The 22,962-nt window shown below is 42.0% G+C and overlaps 1 protein-coding gene across 1 annotated transcript in view; it reads right to left on the bottom strand.

The window, feature by feature from the left end:
* Positions 1 to 15,040: 15,040 nt before the first annotated feature.
* The window catches only part of LOC104945554 (mitotic spindle assembly checkpoint protein MAD2A-like), a 32,228-nt gene continuing 24,306 nt past the window's right edge, over positions 15,041 to 22,962 (bottom strand). The window contains exon 5 of the mRNA XM_010771250.1: positions 15,041 to 15,156. Coding sequence (XP_010769552.1) covers positions 15,041 to 15,156 — 116 coding nt within the window. The remainder of the gene's footprint in view (positions 15,157 to 22,962) is intronic.

Consider the following 22,962-nt stretch of genomic DNA (forward strand, 5'->3'; position numbering starts at 1 on the left):
GGAGATACAGTGCAAGGCTGTAATATTGGAGAAGATTGGAGCAGGAAAGAAATGGAAGTTGAATAAAACTTTAGGACAGCTGTAGACGTGTAGACTCTATGCATAAAACATGTTCATAGCCTCTTGCTAAAACTAAGAGGTGCAAATTCACTAAATTGGAAATATGTTGTTGCATTGCAAAAAATACAACACTGTCCTATTATATCAGATATCATATATCTACACTGTCAGTGTGCAATAATGCAGAATACACTTTTTCCTATCAACAACTTCTTAAAGAATTCAAAGATATCGCTGCAGGATATTAATGATATTGTATCAGAATACATTTTACTAACTTACTTATGACAAGCTGTAACCACATGTTGACATATCAGTTTATAAGGCTGTAGTGGCAAACCTGTGAGTAGCTAATTAGCAAACATGGAGCATATGGAGTTACCTCCACTTACGGTGAGACCAGAGGTCGCGTTAACCGAATATTTCCCGTCTATGACGGATTTCGTCAGTCCGTCATTTTGACGGATTAGAACAAACTCGGAACAGCGCCAAAGTTTCCCCGCAGCGAGGCTCTGGTGTTATGCCGTGTTATGCATGCCTGCCAAAAAGGAAATTATACCGTTTCCAAACCTAACTTTGCCGTACAAATCATTGAAATGTCTGTGAGTTTTGGCTTTACGCTGTGCGCGTTCCCGCGAGGTGCAGTGGGCATGCATAACACGGCGCTAACGGCCCGTCCACACAGCGGCGTGCGTTGAAAGCTTCACCATTCACTTTGAATGGGGTGACGTCACTTTTCGCCGAACTGCATTGTGGGAAGCGACGCGGAGCTTTGCTGGCGTGGCTCGCGGCAAAAGTTGAGCCAATGTTCAACTTTTGAAGCCTCGGCAGAAGCGTCAGCCAATCGAATCATATGCCAGTACAAGCTTTAGCCAATCAAACCGCTGCTTGTGTGTCAGGGGCGGGAGATTCATGTGATTGGTTGTTGGTCGAGTTTCAGACACGCCCGCCGGCAAGCTTCAACGTACGCCACTGTGTGGACGGGCCGTCACAGTTTAGGGCAACCTCTGGGTGAGACATATGCTTAGTGTCAAAAGTTGGGTAATAATTCTGTGGGTTGTCAACACATTCAAACATACACCTAGCCCTTTGTCCCGTTGTTAATGTAAAGACATTAATAAGTGTATTAAAGAATAAGCAGTTTGCCTTTGACTTACATTAATTATTTTTCTAGCAACCGTTTGTAGATTAGAAATATTAAACTAACATTCAACAAATCCACATTCAGGCAAGAAACAAGTCAAGGGGTTTAGGGACTTTGTCGATATCTACAGCCAGCAAAGTGGGGAAGTCAATTCACAGCCCAAAGTAACCCGGAGATATCGTCTGTTTGTTGACCACCTCAGAAATGTCACAGTGGAAGCTGTGCAAACGGCTTGTCCAAAGACATCCAGGTTAGGTGAAGTGGAAACTCTAAATTGCTCGTACAGTAGGTGTGAATAAAGGTGTGAATTTGTGTGCCCATATACAAGTGTGAAACCTGAGAAGACTAGCAACTACTACATCTCCTGCAATGCATGCTGGGATCTGCACAATGAAGCATTCGCGACCCTGAAATGAATATGCAGTCATTATGGATGGCTGGCTTATGCACATTTTTTGTTCAATGTTATACAGCTTTCAGATATCAATGCATATTTCAGATGCTAAAATAATGCTGTGTTTAGCTATTTCCCTGCATTCCTTTATTTATGCGTGCAAAAAAAGTATTAAAATACTTGCTATGAAATAATGTTAGAACTACAAACTGTAATGCTGTATTACACTCAGGAGATCAGGGGAGCGTGTTAAGTGACCCTTATTGATTTATCCTCAGAAGACACATAATACAGCTATTTGGCCCCTGGTAGGTGATAATTGTGAACCCTCACACTACACCTACACAGTACATATGTGAAGGACTAAGCCCGGTCTGGAAGGCAAAGAGACTGAGAAGAAGGGCATTAAATGGAGACAGCGAGACACAAAAACTGCCAAGAAAGGGAGAACAGATAAGTAGGTAGAGGGAAAGAAAAGAGAGACAGTTACACACACAATGACTAATCTGGATGACTGGAAGAATAGATGGAGGATTAGAGGGAGAAACATTCACACAGGCTTCTCTCTGACTATAGTCCGGTGTAACCAGACTCCTGTAAGGCTGGACAGTGGAAGCTCTTGATGGGCAGGAATGTGGATCCTGGGAACATAGAGAGCAGATTGATGGGGACCGAGAACGGGGAGGAATGTATCGACTCCCGGGGCCAGTGGGAACAGAACGGCAGGAGAGGATCACCGTGACCAGTGCTGAAACCTCTGTCATCGCACGTCCTCTGTCTAAGGCCAGGGAAAATAGGGGGGTTTAAGGGGGGAGGTGTAGGAAAGAGGAGATGGATGAGGAGGAGAGGTAAAGGGGGGTGAAGGTGAAAGGAGGCGGGTCTCCTTGCCTGACAGCAGGAGGCAGGATGTGTCCAGACTCCAGGCAAAGCATGAAGTCTACACTGTGGGAAATCTACACCAGCCTCTAATTGAGAAAAAGGGATAGTGGTCAGTGCAGCCAATTAACACACAGACATTATTTTCCTTCAGAGAGGGTGATGCAAAACCAAATATCAAATTACAAACATGACCAGACGTGTTAAAACAAAAACCTTTTCTATCAACATTTTATCCGCATATTGCAAACAACATGAGAAAGAATGGAGAAGGTGGGACATTACCTCAAAAGACTGTCACATCAGCTAGTCAGCGCGGTATTCGCAATCAGCTCTCATATCAAGTTCACAATCAATACATTGATCAGTGCCTGGGATGATGTTGGGCAGGAACAGAGTAACCCTGGAGAAATGCACTCCATATTCCCTCTGCATGTTTTCCATACACAGTGATGAGGCAATCAGCCCTAATAAGCTCTCTCTCCCTCTCCCTGTCCGTCTCTCCAACATTGTCCGTCATTTACCAATGTCTGGATCATTAGTCTGCCTGGGCTGCCCCTTCTGGACTGATGTCTCCGTGTCAGGACCTGCCGCATTAGACCGCTGCTCAGGTGCCATAATTCATCTCAGTATGGGCAGGGGGTCAATAGAGGGATGAGGCCTGCTGGCCATTAGCTACTCAGAGAAAGACAGTGAGGTTGTGTCAGGGTCAGTGAGGGTCATCGTTGTTAAGCAGAGTACTGCAGCAGGGAAGGAAGCTGGAAAGTGGTGTTGGTATTACAATAAAAAGGAATGGAATAAAGGAGTAAAAGTGTGAATTGGTTTATTATAAAGCTTGAACTGGTTGTTTAGAAGGATGAGAGGGGGTTGAGCTCAGTTGAGCTTGGTGCTACTGTGAATATAGTGAATTATTTTAACTCCTGAGCTATATGGCATGGTTTGGTTTAAACTTGCTAATAGGGTGCACTTCCTGTAATTTCAATTTACTTTAATTCATCAGGATAATCTTCTTATTACCAATATTGCTTTCAGGGAGTCCTGGGTGGACACATTAATCAGACTAAGAGTTTAAAGCCATGCTATTGACTCTGTGAGGCTGCACTTAAACTGAAACCTGCATGAACATGCTTAGAGTGCTAATGCTAACATGTTGATTTTAGCAGGTTCAGTATATATGGCAAGCCATTTGAGTATTTATTCACACTTTTCTACCCAAAGACTCTACGACACAAACTATCTAAATATATATTAACTATGGATGGCATTCATTTGGCCTCCAGTGAGACTGTAAGGAATCTTGGTGTTATATTTGATCAGGATTTATCTTTTAACGGCCACATAAAATCAATCTCAAGGACCGCCTTCTTTCATCTACGTAACATTGCAAAAATCAGGCATATCTTGCCTCAAAACGATGCAGAGAAACTAGTCCATGCATTTGTTACTTCAAGGCTGGATTATTGTAACTCCTCATTATCAGGGTGTACCAAGAAGTCAGTCAAGTCGCTTCAGCTGATTCAAAATGCTGCAGCTCGTGTACTAACCAGAGTTAGGAAAAGGGACCACATTACTCCTGTTCTGGCTGCCTTACACTGGCTCCCTATAGAACACAGGATAGAATTTAAAATTCTTATTCTCGCCTACAAAGCCCTTAATGGGCAGGCGCCATCTTACCTTAAAGAACTCATTATACCCTACTGTCCTACTAGGGCATTGCGTTCCAAGAATGCAGGGTTGTTGGTTGTTCCTAGAGTCTCTAAAAGTACAATGGGAGCCAGAGCCTTTTCTTATCAAGCTCCACTTTTGTGGAATCAGCTTCCAGTTTGTGTTCGGGTGGCAGGCACCCTATCAGTTTTTAAGAGTGTGCTAAAGACCTTCCTTTTTGATAAAGCTTATAGTTAGGGCTGATTAGATCCAGCCCCTAGTTTTGCCGCTATAGGTTTTAGACTGTCGGGGGACACCTTACTTCTCCCTTCCGTCTGTCTGTACCCGTGTACTCTCATGTTCCGAATAACCCAGCTTCCCCCAAATTTCATTTTGGTGTCTATCTACGGCGCGATCCTGAGTCGTGGCTGATCCTGTTGCTGCGGTCCTGTGTCCTGGATCCTCTATCCTGAGTCCTGTATTTGAGTTCCTGCGCTTGAGTCATGGGCCTGCAACCTGTCTCTGTGGTCCTGCCTGACTCTCATCATACTACTTCCCTGATGGCTCGCACAGGATTGTTGACATCCTCATGGATTCATCTTCTTATTATAGACACACGCATTTCCAAACATTTGGTCTTTCCAAACATTTGGTCTACCTACGCTGTAAAATGAATTATCTCCTCGATTTACACACGGCATCCATTGCACGTCTGTCCGTCCTGGGAGAAGGATCCCTCCTCTGTTGCTCTCCCTGAGGTTTCTCCCATTTCCCCCTTTAAACTGTGGGGTTTTTTCCGGAAGTTTTTCCTTGTACAATGTGAGGGTCNCTAGTTAACTAGTGAGTGATTCTGGGTGCTACTAGTTAACTAGTGCAGACAAATGTATGCCACTAGTTAACTAGTTGTGCTTATTTTGTGTAACTAGTTAACATGTCAGAGCTTTTGCAGCGCACTAGTTAACATGTAAGACTTTTAGCGTCACTAGTACGGTCAGAGGGTCACTAGTTCATGAAAAAGCTTACATGTTGATACTTTGGTGCAACTAGTGCTGCTCCTGGCGTCACTAGTAAGGCTTGTGTGCTAACTAGTCGGACAAAAGTGCCACTAGTTGCTGAAAAAGAGTGACTAGTGTAATGTCTTATTTAACTAGTAAAGCAGAGTGCCAAACTAGTTTGACCATATATCTAACAAGTGAAATCAAAGAGCCAACTAGTGTAGGCAGCTGCCGTCTGATATCAAGGATATGGAATACATACTCAAATGGCTTGCCATAGGTATACAACTACATGTGTTTAAAATTGAGCTGCATATAAAACTGATAAAACTGATAAAAAGCCTAAAGTGCCATGTATAAATAAAACCCTACAATACAACCATACCAGCAATTAAAATAATGATATGAGGCCGTAACTAACTGGTGGTCCGTTATAAAGAGATGTTGTTTCAGTAATTTAGCGCACATTAGCTCACATGATTGAGAAGGATTCACGGGTAATAGCTAGACTGCCATCAATGTTGTGTAAAATAAATGGATTTTTTTTATTTAGATTTTACAAATAGTATCTTTGATTTACACTTTGCATGTAAACTATGAATTAAAAACTATAGGGTTTTTAAGAATTGAAACAGTATCATTACACATCAAATATCAATACTCGAGCATATTGATATTGTGTTGCAACCCTACTCCTTTCCTGATCCAGACACCGCCTTAGTTCTGAAAGCTGCTCTCGAACGATCCATTTTTTGCATTTAATTTATTTTATTGGACAGTCACTTTTTACAAGACACAGCTGCTCTGTTGATCAATTAATGAAATCATGACTCATGCTACAAATATGCCACTTTTATTATCTTATATAACATACCACATGCAATTTACTGTTCTCCTTACTGTCAGTTCTTAAAAACAAATGATATCATTTATTAGTTGCTGACTGGAAATGTTCATCCATCTAAATACAGTAGTTATTGCATGCATAAAAAAAGCCCATTGAAGAATCAAGTGACTCAGTCTTGGCTGGCAATTGCTGCGACTCCAATATCTGTTAACAGACTGCTTCCTGGCAGAGTTACATCAGCTCTGGCACCAGCCAGGCACACAGAGAGAGACATTAGTCAGCACTATTCTCTCTCTGGCTACAGCTACTGCAGTGCATCCGGCGGCGGGTTCACAGATCAGCTGATAACTCATAGTTAGTGTCATTTATTGTAATCTGGGTCACTTATAGAATCATATTCGAGGCAAAGGCAGCCATGTTGTCGATCGCCAATTTTGGATATAGAGTCCATGCTAATCTGTTTCCAACTCTATAAAGTGTTTATAATGGCAGGGCTGTGTGTGGATGGTTGCTCACTGTGACACACTTTGTTTTAACAGCCACAGTACGTGCATGGATGCACTTGCGTGTGTTGATTTGTGTTTACATGCAAATGGCTGAATGTCATCCCTGTAACATGACGTCCGCACAAACACACAGTCTTTTACAGGCAGGGCCCCTCTCTTGATAGAGCCCATTATTCTACGGGAAATTGGTTAATGCCAGCATTGAAGGCGAGGTGACAAGGAGAATGCAAGGAATGAATCCTCTACTTGTAATCTGAGTCGGGATGTGTCACGCTTGGGAGTGTTATCACCGACACAGCATGGGATGAATTCCGCCATTTTCTCTACACAGGGCCATGACAGAGCTCTCCTTTCTAGCAGGGCCCGAGGGGGGAGGAAGAAGGAAAAGGACCCCGGAGAATAGAGCACAAAGAAGGAGGAACGGCTTGACTATAGCTGTTGATAAACTTTCAGAATAGTTCTCTGTTGGAAATGGCTCAGCGGCCCCATCGTGAAAGAAAGAAGAAGAAAAAGAAGGGAGAAGAAAGAGCGGACTGAGGGAGAGGGATTGAAGGGTTTACTTTGCAAGCAGCTGAGTGGAGGGGCGACAGTTTGGGAACAAGTGCTGTTTCACTCTTATGGCTGTGTTTCAAATTACTTCCAAGATCTATACAAGCAAAGCAATTGCCTGTACAGAACGACAGGGCTCAATGCTGTTTGCCAACATAAAAATAATGTTTGTGCATTATTGCCTGCAACAGCTCTATGGATTTTCACCGCAATAACACAGAAAATAACATTCCGAAACCTGTCAGGACTGTACTTCGTTTAAATGAGTGATCAAAGATGCTGCCTTCAGTCAAACACTATTTGGTGTTCTGATCCTTCAAAAAACCTGACAGGTCTTTATAATTCAACTTCACAAAGTAATGCTTAAATAATTACTCATCCTAATTATGATGGCTCAGGAGTGTTATGCATTCTTTTTTGATAGCAATTCTCTGATTAGCATATTTTCATTATCTTGGCCAATTAATAATTTAGAGGGTCTGTAATAGACATGAATTATTAGTCTATGATACAGTGATGGATTTAAAGGGGCACTACACTCAATTTGTGTCCCAATCCTTCCCAGGGTGATTTGAATAATTAGTGGCCCTCCTGTGAGTCTTTTTGAGTGTACAGAAGTGAATATGCTGTACTAAATGACCAACATTTTCGATTAATACTCGCCTTTTCACATTATATGGTAATTAAATGTTTCTTAAATTATGTAATCATACCTTTATAAGTGGTGCAGAATCTGTATAAATGAAAACATCTAATGTCTCTCTCTGTTGCTCCAGGTGTCACTTAAGATCTCTCTTTTTCTGATTGTGACTTTCACTCTCTAACTCACTTTCTCAGCCATTTCTGGCTAGGTCCAGTTCTAAACAGACTCTGTCAGGGTTAGATGAAAATAAAATGATTTATGTTGTCCCCCTCCCCACTTGTTCAAAGTAATGAGATTCCATATTTCAACTGGCTTGACAGATGGATTGGAAATTAAAAGCCTTAGATAAGTAATGTCTTTTTGATGTTGGACTGTGAATAACTCACACAGGCTGATTGATTTCAAAACTCTTGTGACAAAGTGCACATGCTGTACAGGGGACAACATGCCCACACCACTATAAGTCACACATTAGTTATTGTGGTGGGTCCGTTTCAGAGAAAGCACTTTCAAGAAAGCCTTATTCTCATGCATTGCAGTACTAGAAATTATGGGGGGATATTTACAGGAGCAATTGTTGCCAAACCAAGACGAAAGACGAGAGACAATGTATTATGTAGGAGGCGGTGTTTCACCTTGAATATAACACTTTTGCAGCATTACTTTTAATTCCATTTTAGCTCCTGTATTTCCCATCTTTGAAGTGTATACAGTTGGATTTCAGAGCTTGTGCTGCATAGTGACTGCGTTTTTATCGTGCGAATGAATTACACAATATCAGCAACATCTGCCTGCCAATATTAGGCAGATGTTGCTGATATCAACCACTTGATTTCCCCAAAACTTGAACATATTTGTGCCTCTTTTTGCATCTCCTTTACTGGCTGTAGATTCAATAAAGGAAATCAATAAGGGATAATGGCTTTAACTCACTTACTTTAAATGTACTCAACAGCATTCAACATGAAAAGAATAAAAGCCCCGATAATTTTTTGCATTAAGTGCAGTATTCATCTGAGCTATGCACATTATATCATTTCTGCATATGACCTTTGCTTCGGCGTAATTCTGCTCCTGTTCTCCAGAGCTACTGCTCTTTCATTACATCAGCACCTGCAGTCAATTTGTGAGAACAGACAGCTGTCTAATGCCTTGGAGGAGACAGAGTGAGAATATCGAACCGGCTCGTTCCACAAAGAGACAACACCACCAACATAACAGTGATTCATCAAAAAAAGTGCTTGACGAGCAGAGTCTTCACTGCGCTCGCTATTTTTCCATCAAACATTTCAAAAAAGAATGTCCAACTTGAAGCAGAGGAGCGCAGGTATCTGAATGAATGGTATTAATGGTAATCCATGCTGTCACCTACTGCTGAAAGACAGAATTTTAAAACATGTGACTGAGTGATTGATTATGCCAATGTGTTTTCTAGAGGTCGTATTGATTGGGGTTGTGAGAGGTAAACTCCTATTTTTACAATCTCACAAATCTGACACTTTACTGATATGTTGCCACACATACTGTATGTCATATAAAAACAGATAGAGAACGTTTATGATTTAAGTGATATTTGAACATTGGTATACTAAGAGTATTTATACACAAGTTAGATTACAGGTTGCGGGGTGACATTCAGCCACTTTATATTCCTTTTTTCCTATTCTAAAGAAACGTGAAGCTGAACACACAGTTAGTGGAAATGACTGATGCTAAAGCAGCCATCCTCATTAGGACCACAGGTGTGCGATGCCATCACCCTCCCTTGTTGTTTCCCCCCTGATGCTTCCTGGCTTATTTTCAGTTGTGAGAAAAAAAGCATTATGGCTCTTACAGGGAGCTACAAATATTCTGCATGCATCCGAGTAAATTGCAAAACAATATACAGTGTCAATCTCCCAAAAAAAGCACACAAAAAAGAATTTTCCAAGCCAATAGGACTATAAGTTCTTGTGCATGTTTCCCCCAAAAGAAGACAGTTGCACAAATAATCCATCACTCAAACAAATACGTACAAATGAATAAATAAAAACGGATTCCAGGAGCTGCCTGCCACACTAAACTCTTCCTTGTGTCTCTGCGAAACAGTGGGCACTCTCATTAGGCACAGGGACGACATCTAGTTATTCATTACCCGCTCCATGCAAAACCCTGCTATTAAAACTCTAAAAGCCATTAGAGAAACCCATAATGAACCCCACCAGCAGCAGGTGCACATGGGGGGCTGGCTCTCGGATACGACACAAACAACGCTGCAACATGACAGTTTGTGACTCTGTTGCCCATTAGCACCACCACTGCAGCAGCCACTACCATCCGGTATAGTTTAATGCCGGCTGGTTTTAAGTAGCTGTTGGCTGGCTTTTGATGCAAGTCTAACTTCAACTCGCTTCATTTGACATACAGTTCAAGTCAGTGAGGCGCTGGTGCGGAGGTGTTAGTCAAACATGGTGTGACAGTATTGACTGTGGCCTGTTTACTGAAAGGAGTTCAGAACAAGATCAGCTAAACATACATTATGGTGGATCGATTCTTGCTGAAGAAGTGAGCAATGAGCTTGATATTAGTCTGGTTTGAGGACCAGCAAGCACTTGACCACTTAAGATTTCCCCTTGCTTTTTCCCCATCTCAGCCACACGGACCAATAGCTGCTAGAGGAGAGTTATTCTTCTGCGGTACAACCGATGGATCCGGTGTGAATCTGGTCTTGGGCTAAATAAGCCAGCATCCAGAGAACATCCTGTAAAAAAAAAAAAGGAGGGAAAAAAACCAGCAAATGCAAAACAGAGAGCAGGAGGGAAAGAGAGAGGTAGAGAGAAATGTGTATTTGCTCTCCTGGGTCTTGGCTCCCCTTCATTATAACCTTAGTCATACTTCATACTTCCTTCCCTTTTATCTTTGACACACTCCATCTGTTTCTCATCACGTGAAACCCCAATATAAATACAGTACCAGGCCTGTGTAGTGCATAGGGCACTTTAAGATACAGCCCTAATGCATGTTATTTCTAAAGTTTACACATACTAATAATATATTCTTCTGGAAGATTTCAAGCTTTAAATGCATTTTAAAGCAGGTAATCCCCAAAGATTACGGTGCAAATCAAGAAAAATGAGAAAGCCATTGGTGTTACGGAATCACAGCAGAGGCGCATTGGGTTTATACAATACCTGCTACCCTTAAACCCACATACAAAGTGAATGACAGGAAGACACCACAGGTAACTCCCCAGTCTGCAACACTTCCATGTCAGAACACAATAGTTGTATTGACCTCCAGGGAGCGCATGGATCAAGATCAACTGACCCCTAAATACCCCATCAAACACAAAGGTATCACAAGTGTGTTCATGAAGGGGTCACAGTTTACGCCGAGAACCGCCCTGCCTTTAGCCCGCACGACCTGCAAGGTGTGTGGGTGGATGGAGGACTGATCCGTGGGGAGAGGGCCTTAGAGAAATGTCCTGGGTGGCTGTGATTGCCCTACCACAGTGTACCTCATCTGTACCTCATCCCTTCTTCCAGGGTATGCAACCATGAAGTCAATCAGCACGACACCAGGGCATCAATCACTCAAGCTCCCTTTGGGGTGACCTGCTTGCTCCTGGAAGGCATACAGAGTTAAAAAAGAAAAACAGCATATATCTGAGAAAAGGGCAGTAGGTTTGTTCCAGCCCATTTCTAGCAAAGGCTGCAAAATACAAGTTATCATGGTGTTAGATGTATCAGTTCTTGCACTTTTAAAAAAAAACAAAAAAACTCATGAGTCCTGATATTGTATTCTTTGATTAAAATGTTTTTTAGGTCCAGATCCTTGTATCTTCCTATATCACATTGTGCTAAAAAGGAGAGAAAATCATTTCCCCCCCCGTCCCGATTATCTCGCATGCAGTTTTGCATCCTCCACCAAACAAATCTCCTGCTCCAAAGGGCCCTGGCCCCATTAATAATTCCCTCTCTAATCTCCCCCTTCCATCTGATCAGGTCTTTTCTTCACAGCCCCTCTCCATTTCTCACCTGCCCAGAAACTCCATCAACACCTCCTCCTCTCCCTCTGTGCAGGGTTCACCGCTTTTGATGTCCCGTTGTTAGCTTAAAATGAGCTTTAACAACTGTATAATCTGAAATAACATTGCCTTAGCCCATTCCTGGAAGAGAAGACGAAGGAGAAGAAAGAACATGTTCCGAGCTAATGGATGTTCGCTGGATGTGTAATGTAATAATTTTGGTGAAAAGGAGAAGGAGAGTATAGGAGGAGGGGAAAAAGATGAAATGGATGGATGAGTAGTGGGATAGATGAATAGAGGTTAGGGTCAGAGGCAGCATGTGAAAAAGTGAGAAAAGAAAAGGGGGAAGCAGATGGAGCCAGAAAGAGGCTGGGCTGATTTAATCTTTTCGCAGGGCCTGTGGTTGCTCCTCTCAGACCACTCTGACAGCAGAAAGGATTTGGCAGACTCATCAAAATTGTAATCTCTTACCCCTCTCACATCACATTGGCAGATGGCATGCATGCGGTCACTCTCCTGACTTCTTCCTGCCAATGTTGATATAGAATATGTGATAATAGCTAATTATCTACTATACAAGAGCTCAACTTGGCCTTGGTGCAACTTCATTCCTTTTCCCTTTGCCCTGAATGCATTACTCGCATCTTATGAAAGAGCCAACTTTAAAATATTCTATATCTGAATTGTTGATGTAGCCCGCGTTTAAATGTATCTCTGTGAGCTTGCATGCTTGGTTGGAACTTCCTGTGATGTTTAATTCATAATCATTATGCAACTCGGCACTGGGCTAGCCTTTGCTCGACCTCAGTAATCTTTGAGGATTTCATTATTAGAGATAGCAATCTCCGATGCTGCAGAGGAAAAAAAGGACCACACTCTAATTCACTCTACCATGACTCATCATTACACTCTAGACGCCTCATCAAGTAGCTGCACCACCTCCTTGCTGTCCTCGGAAGGACTAATTCCCATTTCCTTCTTCCCTTTACCTTGCATTAAGTAGCCGGCCCTCCTCCCTCTCCCTGTGCAAACTCTTGGTGTTGGATGTCACTAACAGCACTTACTGGTCCTGCAATACAGCAAAGAAGCCTGCAGCAGCCTGGCCGCCAGTCCCTGGTGTGGTCAGAGTAGGAGGCCTATTGTGGCCAAGTCATTGATCGAGAGGAGTAATGGATCTGGCTTAGGCTGATAATGCATGATGTAATTGTCAGAGGAGTTTAATTATATGCTTATTACATGAGGCACTGAGCATTCATGCTCCCACCCCATTTACTGCACACTCCCCGTGAAGGCCATACGGGGGAAAGAAGGGGGGGGAAAAAATCACGTTTAAGGTCTTACAGTAAATGGTGCACCTACTGACAGGTCCAATTGAGCCAGGGAACAATGATTGACTTATTAAAAACAACAACAACAACAACAATACAGATGATAATATTAACAACAATAACAACAAATGAAGACAGAATGTTGCCGTTAAAAACCCAGTAGCCTATGTTTGTGTTTCAGATTCCAGTTGCCAGGTGTCTCCAGTTCACCCATTGACATTGAAGGGAGTGTGAGGGTCCCAGTTAATCTAACTTTTCTATCATGGCACGCAGCCCTTCCATCCCTCCATCCCCTCATCCCTCCAGGCCATGCTGAACCGTAATGGTGGCCTCATCGCATGTCTGAGTGCATACGCTACACTGAGCAATGCTTTTCAATTACCTGCGCTGGAGCCTCAGATGAAAATACATAGCACATATTTCGGAGGCAAAATGCTTAGGTCAGACGCACTGAGAAATAAAATATACCTTATGTCATTTCATTTGACAGTTGTCCTTTCCCAGCTTTTGAATAGAGGTCGTCACATGTGGTGGTGTGGCTGCGTACAATGTGTGTGTAGCCGATGCAGATGTGTTTACGAATCAAGTCAGTCATACTGTGATTTAGCTTTGAAAAAAAACTGTGAAATGAAGAAACAGTATGAATCCATACACAACATCCCAGCTACATTATTCAACTCAGCATGGAAAACAAAAACAACCTGGCCTTTATCACCTCATCATCACCTGTGTGAGGACACCACAGGGTTTAGGTTTCTCTGTTCTTTGCAGCCTAATCATTAACAGCAAAGACCTGAATGTTTACAACTTCCTACTATATTTTCCCGAATATCCGAATATTCGTTCGTTGGAGTACTATTTGGGTTTCAATTTCGCTATTCGTTTTTTTTTGGAATGTATTGAAATCTCCAATATCAACGTAAGAGCTTGTGCCTCTTCGGGGGGTGCTAACACTTAACCATAAACGTTATCATTTACTTTCTCCGTCTTTATATGTAGATATTACTTTTTCTCCATTAATCTCCGTCACGTTGTTTCCATAGCAACAACAACTTCCTGTCAACTGCGTTAACTCTCCTTCAAAATAAAAGCATGTCCATACAAAATAGAAAGCCAAGCCAAATTACACTTAAGACATATACAACTGCAACGAAAGTAACACACACAATGCAATATCCTTTTAAATGTCAAAGAACACAAATTGGGTTGTATACATTAACAAATAACTATAAAACAACAATACTGTAGAATAACAAAAAGAATGCCGTGAATAAACCGGAATACTCGTGTCGAACCTGTTCGCTGCTGATTACTACCGAATATCCGGAGCCCGAAAAATGGTATTCGGGATAGCCCTACTTCCTACATGACTTTTGTGAGTCACACAAGAGGCAATAACTAGCATGCCAGGCAGAAATAAATTCAAAACTGTAAACATTAGCGACAGTTTCATTGTGGGGAGGAGAAAGAGAGCAATTAACATGCAGAGACAAACACAAATAAATCAAATATAAAATAAAACCAGCTCTTTTCCACACATCACAGTCTCGGAGCAATTGTGCAACATACTGGATCAAATGCAAATCCCTACAGGCCACATTTTGAAAAAGCCCTCATTGGACAAGAGCTTACTTTACTGTTTATGGTCTCATCCCAAATTACCCGAACCCCCCCCCCCACCAACACACACACACCACACACACACACACACAACACACACACACACACACACCACACACACACACACACACACACACACACACACCACACACACACACACACACACACACACACACACACACACACACACACACACACACACACACACAACGACACACCCACACACACACACACACACACAGAATGTGTGAGATAGGAAATGTGTGCATTGTGTGTGAGACCGCGCTGCCGGACCACCAGCACTAAGGCCATAATTTACGTGGGATGGTATCCTACCGCAACAAAAGATAAACCCATATACCATATGTCTCTGTGGAGAGGTCGGATAGGTAAGACCTAAGGGAGCGGGGCTAGGCCCACGGGCCGAGTCAGGAGCAGGTGCAGGGCGGGAAGGGCACCGTCGCCTGGTTGCGGAAATCCCTGCTGGTCCCGGCCATGTCGGAGACTGCATTAATGATCTCCTGGTGTCCGCCCATGTCGGAGACTGCATTAATGAGTTTCAAGTAGGGAAGAGAGGCTGAGGCCAGGTCTGTAATGGTGTCCGCCTGGAATAGACAGGGGTTTGTGGGTGGGTGGGTGTGTGTGTGTGTGTGAGAGAGAGCTAGAAAGATAGAGAGAATACATGGGGTTGTCTGTAAGGGGTGAAACAGGACACCTCTGATCTCTCACACACAAATCATAGAAGATCACTGCTCTGACTGCTACAGGCCGCTCTATGGATGTGCCTCCCTGCACAACATCCAGCTGGGCAGGCATTGCTGTTTATGAAGTTGGCAGATACCCAGCTATGCAGCTATGCATTTTTATGGAATCACAGGGGCTCTGACAAAAACACACATTCGCTTCATTGCACATGCAAACTTCGGAAAACACGGATAGAAAACACAGTGTGGCATTTGAACTGGAACATAACATCCAGTTGCCTTGTGAACATTAGTTTGGAGGTTACACTCAAGCACTATTTGCAGCATTTAGCAATTAGGTGGAAATGCTCAGATCAAATATGGAACAACAAACACTAGCAGTTATCTTTTTATAATCTCATGTATGGAAATGAGTGTTTGATTTTCCCCTCATGCAAATGAGATTTTCAATTAACTAAGAAAAAATCTGGGGCTTGGCAGAGCGTTGCGCGCTTGTCTATTGTGTCCTCCCCACACAGAAATAAATTATGAATACCTAAATAGCATTTCACATTTGAGATAATGATGGTGCTGTGAGAGAGAGAAGTGGGAGAGAAAGAGAGCATCTTTTAACATGCAAATAAAATACACCACTTTGTTTTCTCTAGCAAAGATCAATCATAATTGGGCAGGTACACACAATCACAGGGGTAATTTGATGACCCATTTCATTTTTGGATCACGCAGCCCAAATCTCTCGGCTCCTCTCCCATGTGTGCTGCTCTGTGTGTACTCTGTGTTCACTGACTTCTGTAAAAGAATAAAAAGTCTGATTATCAAAGGCTCTCTATACCGACGGCATAGAACACAGTCACATTTTATTTTATTTTTCGGTTCTCTACTTCAATAAAATATCCCAAACTTTCATTTTTTCTCCTCTTGTAAAAAGAAATGCATGCCAATTCACATTTCAGGCTCTCTGGCTCCACTTGGAAGTCTGTCTGCTTTTCGGATGGCAGAGAAGTAATTGAATGGAGTTGCACTCTGATCTCTAGTCATTCTGAAAACCTTATCGCAGTGTCTGAGTTCAAAAGATAAGGGGTTACGCTGCCGAGCAGCTCCTTATGCACCGCTAATGAATGTTCCCACAGCGAAATGGTGAATGAGGAACCAGACAAGTCATTAACAATGAATAGTGTACACATTCAGAGAACAAATGTACAGTGCATTATATAAATACTCAGAGAATACACTACGTAAACATGAAGACCCACCCACCAACCCACTGCCACAAACAGTTCATATTATGATTGCCAAGCCAATTAGGCTGTACAAGGATTGACACAAACATTAAAGAGCCTTGGCTTCGTCCTCCCTCAGGGCGGCTGGGTTAGGAGTTTGGCCTAGTCTTATGTAAGTTCCCTCCCTTGCCTTCTTCACACTCCCTGTGGGCTTAGTGAACAGCACAGGCTCGCTGTCTCTAATGTAATCTTATAGACTCAGGGGAAAAAAGCCCAAAGCTCTCAAAAAGAAAAGAGACGGGAGGAGGTCATTCAAAGTCATGTTTGAAAAACCACTATGACTAAAGGATCACAAAGAGATGAATAGTGGAAGCACACTGTATGTCACCCTCAGTGGTACGCCTGTCGACACATTTGCACATATCTTGTACATGTCAGAGCTTAGGGTGGTGTCTCTGTGGTTTTAAAAGCGCTAAAAGCCATATCAGCAGGTGTAAAAGATGATGGAAGAAGTGCTGAAGTCAGTGATGTTTGTTTTTACTGTATGGCCGTCCAATGACCACTGAAGTATGAGTTTATGTGTGTATACACTGCACTGAGAACAAGAGTGTGGAGATTGATGGGGACACCTTTGAGAGCTGCTGGGTGTGTTTACCAGCGGATTTCCGGTGTACCAGGGGCTAACTCTGCAGGCCTCTACACACTCACAAGTATCAATCTTCTCTGACCTGGCCTAGAGCCACATCCTCCCAGAGGAAGTAACTCTCTCCTTCTTCCTTCCTTGCTTGCTTTCCATCTCAGTCTCTCTCCTGTCTCTCATAACCTCTCTTTATTTCCCTCCTTCTCTGTTCTCCCATTTCCATCGACTCTCCTTCACTTCGCCCTCCCTCTTCCTCTCCGTCCATCTCTCTTCCTCTATCTGACCTCATCCCTCCACTAAATCTCTCTGCTGTCAAGTGATGCACCAGGAACGCGGAAGTTGTGAACTTGTGAGTAGTGAGATCAATAAAGCAAGGACAGGCTGAACGATCTACCCAGAGACAATGCATTTTGTGCCGAGGATGGGCACCGCGGGCCATAAATCCTGCCATCCGGGCCCGTCTTCTGGGCAGAGAGCGTCACTCGTCATCATCATCGCCGTCTTCATCGAAGGGGGGGGGGGGCAATGGAGTCACTGTAAACAGTTACGTCAGCCGTCCCATCACTGCCAGCGGAGCAGATAAATCCATATTAGCAGGAGTGATGAAAGGGACTTTGATGCATGTTCATAACTGAGTCGCACCAATGAAATATGAGTGGGCTGTGTCATATATGTCATGACAACATACTGTAGATGGGCTTTCATATGAAGGAGGCACACACACTGGTTGGGATGAGCTTACCATACGACGTTGATGATAAGTGTGATTGGTGACAGAGCAGGAGCGTAATCCGCAACCTCTGAGAACTTGAATGCATCTTTGACCTTTTATATGACTCTCCGTAATGATCCATGTTATTGTAGATGCATGCTGATCTCCCGAGAGATGAGTGATAAGTAAATCTAAATCACGATATACTGAAATGCACACACACACACACACAGGTTAGAATTGGTAAAAATCCAAACGAATCACTAACTGGAGCAACTTTTTTGTTTGAGGTGGGGGGGGTGTGTATTTGGGTGTATGTGCGACTTAAGAAAACCCACACAAAATATTTTATTTATATTCCATACATAAATAGTAGGCTGTTTGGTCCCGTCCCAGCAGTCTTCATATTTCCTGGTGACATTATCAGCTGTCTCCATCGTGTGCAGAGCGGGAAATAAATTGCATTTTTTTCCGTTGGTTCTGTGGCTGCAGACGGCAGGAGGAGCATTATAATATAAAACATGAATAAACAAAATCACTCATGAGCAAATGTGCAGGAGCATGGGGAGGTAATCTCCTTTAGGCATGGTCCTTGAAATTAACTCAAAGAATCTGCACATGAAACGTGTTAAGAAGATTAATCAAATATTTCTCCTACACCCACCCCCCCCCCACTTCCACCAACTCCAGCCTCTATTCAAAGTTTCTGCGCTTTTTTGTATTCAAACATTATGGTAATTACTTATTATTGTGCTTACTTGACGAAGATTGCCTGGCCACAGATGAATTGGAGTCAGGCAAAGTATAACACTATATGTGTGAAATTGTCATATCTTTTTTCTAATGTGGCTCCGGGTAGGTATGAGTGCACCAAATGTGGGAGAAGTGCATGGCAGTGAAGGTGTTGCGTAGTGTGAACAGGGGCAGTGGGCTTGAATAAGTCGGAGAGCAAGTGAACTAGATAATACTTTTAAGAGTGTTTTGAATCACAGAGTTTCAGACTCAGGAGCTGGATCAGCCTGATCGAACATCTTATCACGCATCTGTGTACCAGAGGTAACATTTGCTAGATAAACATAACCCCTTAAATCTTGCACTTCCATATGGTCATATATTAAATTCAGCAAGCAGCGATCAGGAGCTACAGTTAAAGAATGCAGGATCAGATGCCACTCATATGTCCTTCATCTAGAAATGCTGTCAGACGTAAGCGCGGGTAAATCACTCATCTGTCCATGTAATCATGCAAATGTGTATTATCCCTCATGTCCCAAACAGCTCTTGTCACTCCTTTATGCATGTTTTCTTCGTACCTCATCGCCCACATAATGTCGGACAAACTCTGTTCAAAGTATACACAGTGTTTTTTGCTACAGTATCTAGGGAATATCAGTCTGCTGGTCTAAGAGCTTGACAAGTGGATGGATTGCCCTGAAAGTTGGCGCAGACATTCAGGATCCCCTGAGGATGAATCTTAATGACTTTGGTGATCTTGTGACTTTTTATCTGGCGACACCGACAGGTCAAAAATGTTGATGTCTAATACTGCAGTTTATGACATACCACTTTAAATACAGACAGAATTTCAATCATCCTTTGCAGTATTTTGAGATTAATGCTGTCATAACATGTTGAATGTTAGCACGATAAAAGATTTGGTCCATCTGGTGGGTAACAAGTATTAAAAACTCATGGTATGGTGGCCCTCACAGGTCAATGCGCTTAAAATAAAGAGAAATAATGAGAATTTAAAAAAACAACGCTGCAAGAAGCTAAAAATACAACATAAGCTATTTCCACGGGACAATTAAAAAGTGATCCATATGGCTGGGACATGACTTTTTGAGATACTGCACCTACCATATTGTAGTGGCAGTCAACCCCTATTTATAATTGTATTACTATTAAAGTTGTTGTTTATTCAAATCACTTTTAAGCATCCCTAGAAACTTTTGATTTGTGTTGTTGGCTTCTTTTTGGACTATTTATGGTCACATGTGTCGTCAAGTTGGAAAGATGTTTCTTAATTTGCTCCTGTGTCTGATGACGTGTTATCTTAATTTGCAAAGCCTTGAACTCTCATGGCCACTCTATCAGAGAGTAGTTAGCAAGACACATCTTGTACTTTATGTCCTTTTAAAATGTACAGCAACAAGTGTATATTCTATTATTTCAATGTTTTGTGGGAAAATGTCCCTTGAGTCTTGTATTATCCAACAGTTTTATTGGAACTTTAATTATACATTAATTTGGTATTGGTTAGTATGTATGCTTACTTAAATGTTTAAATCAAAAGTTAATAAAACTATGTAAAAAATGAATATAAACCAAACCAGGATAAAATCTTTACAACAGTGTAATGTTGTATATATTTCCATGAAATTCATATCCGACTGTATGGCCGAAGGCTTACCTAAATGACCACCAGAGAAGTACTTTATAACTGCTCCCTAAAAACATTATAGCTATAAATAAAAGTATGAAATTCCATCTAGAAAGGGCAGCCAGTGTGACAAAACAAGCGTCTGCGGCCTTCAGTTCCATACACAATCTGGGCAGAGTGACAGAATTTTGAGAGGCAAAGTCACATTCAGACCTTGGAATATGTTATGGTATGGTTCCAGTAGCGAGTACAGATATTGGTATGGATATAGGGGAGATGGAAAGAGGGGCTGAGTTTGTGAGTGTCCCCAGTGACCAGAGTGTGTGCATGGCTGATCAGTCTGTGGCCTGGTCTGGTCCGCGATGACTGATGAGTTGGCAGTGGACCTTGGAGGTTTGGGTGATAGCCTTTCAGTGTGTGATTCACGGGGAGCGCCCTGTGCACTGACATCCCCTCGCGCTGTGATTGAGTTCACAATCCTGTGCCATTCCTCCCAAGTATATATGGCTCCCAAATAAATAAATGGCAGAATCACGAGATCCCGGCTGCAATACAGTCGCAGTAACAGTCCAGGATACATCCACTACGGTGCAGATAAGATTATCTGTAATAGTATTTCTTTATCTATTTTGTTTTACTTTGTCAGCTCATACTTCTGCATACGTGTAAATGCAGCTGGGTTAGTTCGATGTTATCAGCAGTGAGCTAGATGAGCTGTAGATCCACCAGTGGGTTAGCTTAGCTAAGCAAATAGAATAGAAACCATGATGCCGCTGACCAGGCTCTGCTTAAAGGAAAAAATATCTACCGACCACCAAAAGTCACGTCGTAACATGACCTCTCATTTATTAAATTTTTAGAAAGTTTCGAAAAAAAACTAAAAGTAAATAAGGGATACGTTGTGGTTTTAGGAAGTTATGTGGCAAGAAATTGTCTAGTTAAAAGTTAAAACTCCTGATCATCAATAGACCACCTGTAATTCTAAAGAAGGACATTTTTTCTTGCAAATAAAAACAGATACAATATGATAATTAGCAAAGTGTACAAAAGACTTTAATTCAAGTAAATCAAACAAAACCATGGTGTTGAAATGTTCTCAATCAAAATGTTGCAACGTTTTGGGACTAAACTACAAACGAAGAACAACAATTAAAAGTACTATGCAGAATAATATGTCAGTGAAATCACAGGATCGTAGCTAAAGCTATAATGTTATATATATTCATCTATAAGTAAGTTCTTATTTTGTAATAATAATCTGAATTTACAAAGTAAGCCGAAAATAATGTTGTCAATACATTTATTTTAAAAAAGTGCATTTTTAATTTAGAAATGTTGTTGAGTAGAAATATAATTTAGCATAAGGCAATTACTTAAGTAAAGATATGAGAAAAAAATTGATCTTCTCAATTACTCTCACCAAGAAAATAAATAATTTCTAAAATGTGGGGAACTATTATTTTCCTTAATCTTGTTGCACTGAATGTAAAAACTTAGAAAGGCCCTTGCTAATCAAAGATGTCTTATTTCTTCCTTGTTTTTCTCTGACTGCTTCACTGTCGATCTTAGCATAGCCAATGTAATCATTGCTTATCAGTCTTATACTTATCAATCTCATCATCATCATCATCTTCTTCGCCTTCTTCTCCTCCCTCTGCCATTTTAATAAAAGGTGAACTCCAAGCACTCAGGTTTAGAGTGGATGTCTCCGTCCTCTGGCAAAGCATTTGATATCAAGTAAAGAGAGGATTTGCACAAATAAGTCCATAATCTCCTACAGCCAGTAAACGGGTGACGTAATTGTTGCTGTTAGTGGGGCAATATGGAGGTGAGTCATTCCTCAGTGAGAATGGGGTCTTAGCCAAAGTCTTTAAGCAGATAAGCCTGTTTGGGCTAATGAATGGGCAGATTTGAAGATGTCATCCGAGATTTATCTTCCTCATGTAAATGGCAACAGGACAAACTGAGGAAGGGCACCTGGATAAAACCAATAAAAGAGTCAATAAAGGAATTATAGAATATGCAGTTTTAGAATTCATATTATCTTAAATCTTATTAAGATCCACTAGCGACCTTATTATAAACTTATGAGGCGCATAAAAAAGACAACTGACTTTGATGTAGACAATAAAGACTTCCGGCCTGCATGACTACCAAGTCGCTGTTGTACAAAATCAAAGCCTCACTATCAACACAGCAACATTTGTTTTTCACAGTCGCACCGTATTAAGGGTGAAATCAGCTGTTCTGGAAATGAGTGAGAGCTACTGAACTCCTCATGATGCCGGAGCCGCGGATAGAGATAGTGATCAGGGGGAAAGCAGGACGCAACGTCTGCCCAGACCTCAGATGTTCAATGTGAGCGCTGCTCGTCTTATCAGTCCCCCTGAAATGGCCCTCTAATTGGGGACATGTTTCGATGAAATGTGTATAAATTGACGGTAATTGCTTTTGTATGCATGGAAATGCTAATTTTCCTCTATAATGGCTATCAAGAGAAACATACAAACTAGTTCAGTGGGTTCCTGTATCATGGACGGGAGAACAATAAATAAACGCGGGCCATGTGCACAGTCCTAATGTAAAGCAAATGCAAATTTGAAATGGAACTAGTATATCTCAGCCTTTGGAGTGCTCCTATGGTAATTACAGACTCAAACATACACGACTGCGGACTCCACATCTTGTGTT

This window comes from Notothenia coriiceps, unplaced genomic scaffold, assembly GCF_000735185.1.
Source record: "Notothenia coriiceps isolate Sejong01 unplaced genomic scaffold, NC01 NC01_scaffold00009695, whole genome shotgun sequence".
NCBI classification, from domain to species: domain Eukaryota; kingdom Metazoa; phylum Chordata; class Actinopteri; order Perciformes; family Nototheniidae; genus Notothenia; species Notothenia coriiceps.